Source organism: Macaca thibetana, chromosome 14 (genome assembly GCF_024542745.1).
Source record: "Macaca thibetana thibetana isolate TM-01 chromosome 14, ASM2454274v1, whole genome shotgun sequence".
NCBI lineage: Eukaryota > Metazoa > Chordata > Mammalia > Primates > Cercopithecidae > Macaca > Macaca thibetana.
In genome coordinates, this window is record NC_065591.1 from 75,051,673 (window position 1) to 75,064,184 (window position 12,512).

The window sequence follows — 12,512 nt, forward strand, 5'->3', positions numbered from 1 at the left end:
CCCCTTGATCTTAAAGAGTAGTAGTGCTTGGCCAACTAAAAAACAGCTATGGCTTTTCAGTTCAGTTCTGACTTCAATTCCCTCTTTTTTCCTACCCCCCTCTCTTTTCTCTTCTCTTCCCTCCATGAGCTAGGAAAGATTTATGACTCTCTTGGGGCCAGCTGTGTCGCTCGTCTCCCCCTGAAGATCTGTCACTGGTTTTGGGCTTCCGTGGCAGCAGCCATCTCACCATTCCATAGACTGCCCACCCTTTGGACGCTTGCATGTACTTCATGTGGATACTAAAGTCATTCTGACCTAATATCACCAGAAATAGTTTGCTGTGACAACAGTGCATTTGATTGCTGAAACCAGTTCAGCAGGTTAAGGGTCTGGCCCAGTAGAGCAATGCTTGAGACAGGGTAAATCTGTCCAATTCTAGAGTTCAGTGATAGGAAGCTTACTGGCCTTAAGATAAAACCCATATTCTCTTGCTGAGCACAGTGGCACACATCTGTAGTCCTAGCTACTTTGGAGGCTGAGGCAGCAGGATTGCTTGAGCCAAGAAGTTCATCAAGGCTAAAGATGATCATGCCTATAGTCACTGCACTTCAGCCTGGCAACACATGAGACCCTGTCTCTGCAGAGGCAGAGCCTGATCCCACAGAAGCAGAATAGAATGAATGTCTCTTCAGATAGGCTGGTCCCAAATAGGAGTGGGGAGGAAGTAGGCTAATTGCGCCTTGTTTCTTCTACTAGATTTACAGTTGGGCAAGTCACTTTACCCAGGGCAGACTGGATAAGGGGATGAAGAATGACGATAATGTTATGCTACTGGAGCTTCCTTCACATGGAGGAGAGACACATTCCCTCTTAATATTTTAGAGTATTTTAAATCTTAACAGACTACTAATTTATTTACTTGCTTAATGTCTCTCTCCTTCACTAAGATTATCAATTCAATAAGAATAAAACCATGTTTATCTCTGTGCACAAAGGGACTAGCATGCTGTTTGGCATATAGCAGGCAGTCATACTGGTTAATTGAACAAATGCAGTGTACTTTGTTACAGTGGACTTTAATATATATGGTCACTTATTAATTGACCCAGTAGAAATTCATGTACAATGTGCTAAGAACTCTCTTAGGCAATAGGATTGTGAGATAAAAATGAATCAGAATGCAACAGGATAATGTCAAGAGTTTTTCTTTTGAAAATAAATCAGCAGTTAGATTTTTGAGGAAAATATAGTTGGAAAGCCTCTGACTCTCTAACTCACTGGACCATATGGACCAATCTCTTGACTACTCTATGCTGCAGATTCCCTGTTTGTTTATAGCTAAACAAATGACAAGGTTATTTTGAATAACTGATTTTGTCCAACTTTTATAGCTATTACCAAGGCATTATGAAATCAAAATGTTTACTTTTTGGTCTTGTCTTCTTGATCTGGATAAAACTGAAGAACTAAGATGAAAAGGACATTTTAAAATTTCTTTGAAATTACTTATGATTTACTAATAGATATTACTTTGTAAGAAAAAATATACATCTAATAACAAAACTAGAATTTAAATTTTCCTATGAGTTTCTTGAGAGTAGGTACTAGATATCAATAAATGTTTGCTGAATTTAAGTCATTAAGGAAAGCTTTGTTTTATGTAATAAATTTAAGATGGGTTAACTTAAACTAGATTAAGAAGCAGGGATAAACTGGTTTTTGAGTATCAGATATTTTAAAAATACATGTAATAATCAGAGCTCAATATTTAGCACCTCTACAGATTTCATATTAAGTGGTGTACATTTGCACTAAAGCACACATTTATTTATGAAATGGAGTCTTGCTCTGTCACCCAGGCTGGAGTGCAGTGGCGCTATCTCAGCTCACTGCAACCTCTTCCTCCCAGGTTCAAGCAATTCTCCTGCCTCAGCCTCCCAAGTAGCTGGGATTACAGGCATGCACCACCACATCTGGCCAATTTTTGTATTTTCAGTAGAGACAGGGTTTCACCATGTTGGCCAGGCTGGTCTAGAACACCTGACCTCAAGTGATCCGCCTGCCTCAGCCTCCCAAAGTGCTGAGATTACCGGTGTGAGCCACTGCACCTGGCCTATCAATCATTTTAAAATTTATTGTTTTAGTTCATTACCAAAAAGAAATCAATCTCCCGCTATATGGTAAGTCACTTTTAAAACCCACACAACTTTGTTGTAATAGTCTTTTATTTTATAAAAAAAAATGTAATTATGCAATGGTTATCAGGAAAGTTAATTCAGTAATAAATATGTAGGCTAGGGAATAGTTTTCAAATATTCAACCAATACCAACAAAATCCTGTATGATTTACACAATTGTTCAAGCAAACACAAGAAAACTCTGGTTCGATTTCTATGAACTATCAAAAAGGACGAAATGCTCTTCCATCTCAAACCAGGTCTGAATGACAGCTTTTCAATATACTAAAGACACACACAATAAAGACAAAATATCTCTTTCTAAAATATTCCTCTTTTAGTCCATATATACTTTGAATAATCTTGTGTAGTAAATTTTTGCTGCAACTGACAATGTTCAAAGTAAATCTCTCCTGGTTTGGTGTTCTAAGAAGCCAACAGCCATGGCAGTATGAGCATTACTACTACTTCCAGAATCTATAAAATCCCAATGCTATTGCCAGGCAAGTAAACACCGAAGCTGTGAAAAGAAGAAACTGTGTTATAGGTCTTGTATTTGTATTATTTTGCAGAGCTAATGAGAATAATGTTATCTTTAAGTGAAGAGCAAAAAAACAGGAAATCCAAGCAATTTTCTATCCTGTTTTTTATTCCCTAGAAAATTAAGGATGAAAGACATTCTTAAGGACAGCATTAATGCCCAATTCTTAAAAGCACCTGTATATTCAAATGTAAATTATATGTCATTTAGAACATATAAACTGTATTTAAAATCATTAACATTAGCATTATTGACTACTATAAATAATTATAAGCTCTAACTTCAGATCTCATGATAAATGAAATCTTTCTTGTATTAAAAATTATGTAGTTAGGCTAGTAAAATATACATATATCTATGAGAAGAGAATTTTAATTGCCTTTTCAGTGCATTTTAAAATAATTTCTCGTAATTGTTAAAAAAAAATCTTAATAAAAACTCTTTAAACTCAATGAGGTAGAAGAAAAGGCAGAAGCAGCATCAGGTTTTTAAAATAGTTAATATACTACCTGTACTTTATGTTACATAATTTTGGATTAAAAAAAAATTCAGTTTTCCCAGCTTTTAGAAGGTAAGTCTGTGTGTGGCCTTTAGGGACTCCCTAGTTTCCAGTTTGTTTAAAATACCAATGAATGAATTTTAAAAACAAACAAGTTAGAGATGAAGAGAAAACTTTTGTGAATAAAGACACAAGAAATTAGCCTTTCAAAGTAAAGTTATTTATAATGTATAAACCCATTTGTACACCATCCCATTTGATCCTACTACTTACTGAAACTTGGTTAATGATAAGATCATTGTCTCAGTTTTAATAAATGGGATTAGGCATCTCTAAGAAATACAGAGAAGGACATTTGAGAAGTAATAACACAAAGTTTCTAGTCTTACTGCCACTGGGCAATTATATATTCTCCCATTTGATCCTGCTACTATTTGCCACGTGTCGGGTAGTATGCTAGTATGCTGAGCAATTACACAGTAACCAGGAGATTGGTGGTATTATCCCTGTTGTACAGACGAGGTAATATACCCAATTACATCGCTAGCAAATAGTGGAGGCAGGATTTAAGACTAAGTGTACTTGGGCTGGGCACGGTGGCTCACGCCTGTAATCCCAGCACTTTGGGAGGCCGAGGCAGGCAGATCACGAGGTCAGGAGATTGAGACCATCCTGGCTAACACGGTGAAACCCCGTCTCTACTAAAAATACAAAAAAAAAATTAGCTGGGCATGGTGGCGGGCGCATGTAGTCCCAGCTACTTGGGAGGCTGAGGCAGGAGAATGGCATGAACCTGGGAGGCGGAGGTTGCAGTGAGCTGAGATCGCACCACTGCATTCCAGCCTGGGCAACAGAGTGAGACGCCATCTCAAAAAAACAAACAAACAAAAAAAGACTAAGTGTACTTGACTCCAACGCCGTTTTTTTTTTCTTTTAATAAAAAAACACACAAAAAATTTGTTATCCTTATTACATACTGTGACACCTGAAAGACTCAATCTGTCATTTATTTGAGTCACATAGTGCTATCTAAGTGGTTACATCCTTGCTGATTCAACAGCTGATAAATTAAGTTTTAGATAACCAAATGAACACTTACTTATTGTGAGGTGGGAGGTATTTTGTTCGTTCAGTAGAGTATACAATCATTACTACATTTAAGTTTCTCTCTCATGTCTTGCTGCTGTTATTTCAGCTTTTATTTCTCATGGCTATTGTTGTAGTAACTATGGAGCCATCTCCAAATTATTTAAGTTTGCTGTTTATCCTCTATACCCTGTCTAGGGAGACATTCTACATATATGTAAAATGCTTAGGTGAGCATGTGCCTGGTACATTTTAAGCACTCTGTAAACATAAGCTTTCATTATTTATCTGCCAAGAGCAAAATCTGCCACATTATCTACATAGATTAAATGGAAATTGCTATTATTCCTTGGTGGCAGTGTTCTGGATCAAAAGGTGGTGTCTGACCCAGGATGAACCATTCAGACTTCTTTCTGAGGATTTCACAAATTGGAACTAAGCAAAGAGGGCAATCTCTCCTGATTAAAGTGGAATGATAAAAGAGTCTAGGTGCTAATGTTTCCAACTTATGGAGAAAGCTGGTATGAGAAATTGAGGCACACATTCACAGATGTAAACAGTAAGTTCTGATTCCAATTATGCTTGTAGGTAGGCTATTTTACTTGTGCCCCTTCCATGGTTCAGCTGATGGCTGGGGGCTCCATCTTCAACCCTGCTGGCACCTCAACATCAGTGGTGACTGCCCAGAAAATGACTAAGAGTATAAACCAGCAGTTTTCTTTTAGACAGCAATTTGTTAATATCAAACATTTTAAATGTGCATATCTTTTTGACCCCAAAATTTAAATGTACATAGCAAGTTGTTATATAGAAATACTAGCATGGGGGTACAAAGATATGTGTGTGTGTATGTATATTTACTCAAACGTAACACATATATATGGCTGTTCAATACAGTATTGTCCTTAATAATGAAAAACTGGAGGGAGAATGCCTGTTAATAGAGGACTGGATATATAAATTGCAGCATTTTCATATAGGGAATACTGTGCTTTCTAATAAAAAGATGTCTGTGTGTATTGATGTGGAAAGAAATAGGACATTTGGTCAAATTTTTAAAAGTTGTAGACTATAAAAAATACGTGATCTAATTATTTTTATAAAGTATATAAGATGTTTATATATAGAAGAAAAAGACTAGAAAATGTTTACTACTAATAGTAAATATACATGGGGAGGTGCTTTCACTTTTACTGCTTTTGAATTCTGTGAATAGTTTATAATGAAAATACATTACTTTTTATAAAAGGAAAGAAAAAAGACAAGTAATAGTTGACTAGGGCATTCTTTCTAAATCACTGGGCTGGGCCCTGTAATTGGGTCAGGTCAAATGGTACCTGAGGAGCTCAGTATGTGACAAATAATCTAATTTTGGGGTAGTATCTGTGCTGAATCAGTTGATTTAAGGTAAGGTCATCTCCCCCTCCTCCAGGTTTTTAATGGGCTTATATCTACTTTTTTGATCTTTTTTCTCTAACCTCATTCAAATCTTTATGGAAGAACATAAGCAATACAAAGAAAATTTTCATTTTGTTTTTTCACTGTAGAATACAGAGTTTATCCTTCTATCATTTTTGTGCTTGTGTTTATATATTTCTTTTATATTCACATGCTTTTTCTATTAGTAAGCTGCAGAATTGCCTGCTAAACTTATATTCTGAAGGGTAACACATCTATCTGTGAGGATGAAAGCAGCTTAACATTTAGAACTGTCCCATACTACACCCTATATGTTCCTTCCTTTGGCTGTGTCTAATTTGGAATCTGTTATAATAAAAATTAGAAGTATTAAAAAAAAAAAAACCCAATAATCCAACAAATATCCTAAGACTAGAACCTTCTTTAAGCACTACAGGGGACCAAGCAATAAAGGAGCCGTGTTTTATAGCTCCTCCTTTTTCTCCTGTGCCTGCTCAGTTACCTTGGTAGGTAGGAACTAACAGGAAAATGAGATGGCGGCAATTTCTTTCTCTGACAGTCTTACCTGCAAGATAACGAATTGTCTCAAGTTTGTTAGACTCCATCAGTGTTTTCAAGGAAGCAATTTCAGCGTCAATTTTATTACTGGTCTCTGAAATAATACTTTTGGTTTGAGTATCCTGTAGTAAACCAGAATAAATAAGAGAACTTAATTTTGTTCCTTTGTATTAAATGGACAAAAGCATTTACATTAGAAACCCTCACTTATGGGCTAATTGTGATACAAAAGTCTTAATTGGGGAAACAGTAAAAGCATAGTGGTATAAAAAAATTTTAAGCATTCCAAGATGGCCAAAAAGGAACAGCTCCGGTCTGCAGCTCTCAGTGTGACTGATGCAGATGATGATGGGTGATTTCTGCATTTCCAACTGAGGTACCTGGTTCATCTCATTGGGACTGGTTGGACAGTGGGTACAGCCCACAGAGGGTGAACTGAAGGAGGGCAGGGTGTTGCCTTACCCAGGAAGCGCAAAGGGTCAGGGGATTTCCCTTTCCTAGCCAAGGGAAGCCATGACAGACTACCTGGAAAAACGGGACACTCCCGCCCAAATACTGTGCTTTTCCCAAGGTCTTAGCAACCAGCAGACAAGGAGATTCTCTCCTGCACCTTGCTCAGCAGGTCCCACTCCCACGGAGCCTTGCTCACTGCTAGCGCAACAGTCTGACATGGAACTTGTGAGGCGGCAGCCTGGCTGGAGGAGGGGTGTCTGCCATTGCTGAGGCTTGAGTAGGTAAAGTGGCTGGGGAGCTTGAACTGGGCGGAGCCCACCACAGCTCAACAAGGCCTACTGTCTCTAGATTCCACCTCTGTGGGCAGGGCATAGCTGAACAAAAGGCAGCAGACAACTTCTGCAGACTTAAATGTCTCTGACAGCTCTGAAGAGAGCAGTTGCTCTCCCAGCACCGCGTTTGAGCTCTGAGAACACACAGACTGCCTCTTCAAGTGGGTCCCTGACCCCCGTGTAGCCTAACTGGGAGACATCTTCCAGTAGGGGTTGAAAGACACCTCATATAGGTGGCTGCCCCTCTGGGATGAAGCTTCCAGAGGAAGGATCAGGCAGCAATATTTGCTGTTCTGTAGCCGCTGCTGGTGATACCCAGGTAAACAGGGTCTGGAGTGGACCTCCAGCAAACTCCAACAGACCTGCAGCTGAGGGACCTGACTGTTAGAAAGAAAACAAACAGAAAGGAATAGCATCAGCATCAACAAAAAGGTCATCCACACCAAAACCCTATCTATAGGTCACCAACATCAAAGACCAAAGGTAGATAAAACAACAAAGATGGGGAGAAACCAGAGCAGAAAAGCTGAAAATTGTAAAAATCAGAGCGCCTCTTCTCCTCCAAAGGATTGCAGTTCCTTGCCAACAATGGAACAGAGCTGGATGGAGAATGACTTTGACGAGTTGACAGAAGCAGGATTCAGAAGGTTGGTAATAACAAACTTCTCCAAGCTAAAGGAAGATGTTCGAACCCATCGCAAGGAAGCTAAAAACCTTGAAAAAAGATTATGAATGGCTAATTAAAATAAACAGCATAGAGAAGACCTTAAATGACCTGATGGAGCTGAAAACCATGGCATCAGAACTTTGTGATGCATGCCCAAGCTTCAATAGCCAATTTGATCAAGTGGAAGAAAGGGTATCAGTGATTGAAGATCAAATGAATGAAATAAAGTGAGAATACAAGGTGAGAGAAAAAAGAGTAAAAAGAAATGAACAAAGCCTCCAAGAAATATGCGAGTCTGTGAAAAGACCAAATATACGTTTGATTGGTGTACCTGAAAGTGATGGGAAGAATGGAACCAAGTTGGAAAACACTCTTCAGGATATTATCCAGGAGAACTTCCCCAACCTAGCAAGGGAGGCCAACATTCAAATTCAGGAAATACAGAGAACATCACAAAGATACTCCTCGAGAAGAGCAACCCCAAGACACATAATTGTCAGATTCACAAAGGTTGAAATGAAGGAAAAAGTGTGTTAAAGGGCAACCAGAAAGGAAGGTCGAGTTACCCACAAAGCCCATCAGACTAACAGTGGATCTCTTGGCAGAAACTCTACAAGCCAGAAGAGAGTGGGGGCCAATATTCAACATTCTTAAAGAAAAGAATTTTCAACCCAGAATTTCATATCCAGCCAAGTTTCATAAGTGAAGGAGAAATAAAATCCTTTACAGACAAGCAAATGCTGAGAGATTTTTGTCACCACCAGGCCTGCCTCACAAGAGCTCCTGAAGGAAACACTAAACATGGAAAGCAACAACCAGTACCAGCCACTGCAAAAACATGCCAAATTGTAAAAACCATTGATGCTAGGAAGAAAGGGCATCAATTAATGGGCAAAATAACCAGCTAACATCATAATGACAGGATCAAATTCACACATAACAATATTAACCTTAAATGTAAATGGACTAAATGCCCCCAATTAAAAGACACAGACTGGCAAATTGGATAGCGTCAAGACTCATCAGTATGCTGTATTCAGGAGACCGATCTCACATGCAAAGACGCACACAGACTCAAAATAAAGTGATGGAGGAAGATCTACCAAGCAAATGGAAAGAAAAAAAAAAAGGAGGGGTTGCAATCCTAGTCTCTGATTAAACAGACTTTAAATCAACAAAGATCAAAAGAGACAAAGAAGGCCATTACATAATGGTAAAGGGATCAATTCAACAAGAAGAGCTGACTATCCTAAATATATATGCACCCAATACAAGAGAACCCAGATTCATAACGCAAGTCCTTAGAGACTTAGAACAGAAATCACAACAAACTGTCCCTCAGACCACAGTGCAATCAAATCAGAACTCAGGATTAAGAAACTCACACAAAACCACTCAACTACATGGAAACTGAACAACCTGCTCCTGAATGACTACTGGGTACATAACGAAATGAAGGCAGAAATAAAGATGTTCTTTGAAACCAATGAGAACAAAGATACAACATACTAGAATTTCTGGGACACATTTAAAGCAGTGTGTAGAGGGAAATTTATAGCACTAAATGCCCACAAGAAAAAGAAGAAAAGATCTAAAATTGACACCCTAACATCACAATTGAAAGAACTAGAGAAGCAAGAGCAAACACATTCAAAAGCTAGCAGAAGGCAAGAAATAACTAAGATCAGAGCAGAACTGAAGGAGATAGAGACACAAAAAACCCTTCAAAAAAATCAATGAATCTAGGAGCTGGTTTTTTGAAGAGATCAACAAAATTGATAGACCGCTAGCTAGACGAATAAAGAAGAAAAGATAAGAATCAAATAGATGCAATAAAAAATGATAAAGGGGGTATCACCACCAGCCCCACAGAAATACAAACTACCATCAGAGAATACTATAAACACCTCTATGCAAATAAACTAGAAAATCTAGAAGAAATGGATAAATTCCCTCCCAAGACTAAACCAGGAAGAAGTTGAATCCCTGAATAGACAAATAGCAGGCTCTGAAATTGAGGCAATAATAAATAGCCTACCAACCAAAAAAAGTCCAGGACCAGACAGATTCACAGCCAAATTCTACCAGAGGCACAAAGAGGAGCTGTACAAAATAGTTTCCTTCTGAAACTATTCCAATCAACAGAAAAAGAGGGAATCCCCCCTAACTCATTTTATGAGACTGACATCATCCTGATACCAAAGCCTGGCAGAGACACAACAACAAAAGAATTTTAGAGCAATATCTGTGATGAACATTGATGCGAAAATCCTCAATAAAATACTGGCAAACCGAATCCAGCAGCACATCAAAAAGCTTATCCACCACCATTATGTCGGCTTCATCCCTGGGATGCAAAGGTGGTTCAACATATGCATCAATAAACGTAATCCATCATATAAACAGAACCAAAAACAAAAACTACATGATTATCTCAACAGATGCAGAAAAGGCCTTTGACAAAATTCAACAGCCCTTCATGCCAAAAACTCTCAATAAACTAGGTACTGATGGGATGTATCTCAAAATAATAATAGCTATTTATGCAAACCCCCAGCCAGTATCACACCGAATGGGCAAAAACTGGAAGCATTCCCTTTGAAAACTAGCACAAGACAAGGATGCCCTCTCTCACCACTCCCATTCAAGATAATGTTGGAAGTTCTGGCCGGGCCAATCAGAGCAATTAGGCAAGAGAAAGAAATAAGGGTATTCAATTAAGAAAAGAGGAAGTCGAACTGTCCCTGTTTGCAGATGATAGGATTGTATATTTAGAAAACACCATTGTCTCAGCCCAAAATCTCCTTAAACTAAACAACTTCAGCAAAGTCTCAGGATACAAAATTCATGTGCAAAAATCACAAGCATTCTTATACACCAATAACAGACAGAGAGCCAAATCATGAGTGAAGAACTCCCATACACAATTGCTACAAAGAGAATAAAATACCTAGAATTCAACTTACAAGGGATGTGAAGGACCTCTTCAAGGAGAACTATAAACCACTACTCAACGAAATAAAAGAGGATACAAACAAATGGAAGAATATTCCATGCTCATGGATAGGAAGAATCAATATCATGAAAATGGCCATACCGCCCAAAGTAATTTATAGATTCAATGCTATCCCCATCAAGCTACCAATGAGTTTCTTCACAGAATTGGAAAAAACTACTTTAAAGTTCATATAGAACCAAAAAAGAGCCTGCATTGCCAATACAATCCTAAGCAAAAAGAAGAAAGCTGGAGGCATCACGCTACCTGACTTCAAACTATACTACAAGGCTACAGTAACCAAAACAGCATGGTACTAGTACCAAAACAGAGATACAGACCAATGGAACAGAACAGAGGCCTCAGAAATAACACCATGCTTCTACAACCACCTGATCTTTGACAAACCTGACAAAAACAAGAAATGGGGAAAGGATTCCCTATTTAATAAATGGTGTTGGGAAACTGGCTAGCCGTATGTAGAAAGCTGAAACTGGATCCCTTTCTTACACCTTATACAAAAATTAATTCAAGATGGATTAGAGAGTTAAATATTAGACCTAAAACCATAAAAACCCTAGAAGAAAACCTAGGCAATATCATTCAGGACATAGGCATGGGCAAGGACTTCATGTCTAAAACACTAAAAGCAATGGCAACAAAAGCCAAAATTGACAAATGGGATCTAATTAAACTAAAGAGCTTCTGCACAGCAAAAGAAACTACCATCAGAGTGAATGCGCAACCTACAGAATGGAAGAAAATTTTTGCAATCTACCCTTCTGACAAAGGGCTGATATCCAGAATCTACAAAGAACTCAAACAAATTTACAAGAAAAGAACAACCCCATCAAAAAGTGGGCAAAGGATATATGAACAGACACTTCACAAAAGAAGACATCTATGTAGCCAATAGACACATGAAAAAATGCTCATCATCACTGGCCATCAGAGACATGCAAATCAAAACTACAATGAGATACTATCTCGCGCCAGTTAGAATGGCAATTATTAAAAAGTCAGGAAACAACAGGTGCTGGAGAGGATGTGGAGAAATAGGAACACTTTTACACTGTTGGTGGGACTATAAACTAGTTCAACCATTGTGGAAGACAGTGTGGTGATTCCTCAAGGATCTAGAACTGGAAATACCATTTGACCCAGCCATCCCATTACTGGGTATATACCCAAAGGATTATAAATCATGCTACTATAAAGACACATGCACACATATGTTTACTGCGGCACTATTCACAATAGCAAAGACTTGGAACCAACCCAAATGTCCATCAATGACAGACTGGTTTAAGAAAATGTGGCACATATACACCATGGAATACTATGCAGCCATAAAAAAGGATGAGTTCACGTCCTTTGCAGGGCCACGGATGAAGCTGGAAACCATCATTCTCAACAAACTATCACGAGGACAGAAAACCAAACACCACAAGTTCTCACTCATAGGTGGGAAATGAACAATGAGATCACTTGGATACAGGAACATTACACAGTGGGGCCTGTTGGTGGGTGAGGGGTTGAGGGAGGGATAGCATTAGGAGAAATACCTAAGGTAAATGATGAGTTGATGGGTGTAGCAAACCAACATGGCACATGTATACCTATGTATCAAACTTGCATGTTGTGCACATGTACCCTAGAACTTAAAGTATCAAAAAAAAATTATAAAAAAACACTATAAACTGACGAATTACATTCCTTCTACTTTCATATTTGGAGATCATCTTTTAGGAGTATCACATACTGGGCATATTCTAAAAACCTCATAATAACATATTTGATACC

The 12,512-nt window shown here is 38.3% G+C and overlaps 1 protein-coding gene across 5 annotated transcripts in view; it reads right to left on the reverse strand.

Annotated features, from left to right (window-relative positions):
* Positions 1–2,189: 2,189 nt before the first annotated feature.
* CCDC90B (coiled-coil domain containing 90B) overlaps positions 2,190–12,512 on the reverse strand; it is a 695,243-nt gene continuing 684,920 nt past the window's right edge. For all 5 annotated transcript variants that reach the window (XM_050755892.1, XM_050755896.1, XM_050755893.1 and 2 more), the window contains 2 exons: positions 6,270–6,384; positions 2,190–2,679 (listed from right to left, as the gene is read on the reverse strand). In XM_050755892.1, coding sequence (XP_050611849.1) covers positions 2,624–2,679; positions 6,270–6,384 — 171 coding nt within the window. In that variant the 3' untranslated portion in view covers positions 2,190–2,623. The remainder of the gene's footprint in view (positions 2,680–6,269; positions 6,385–12,512) is intronic.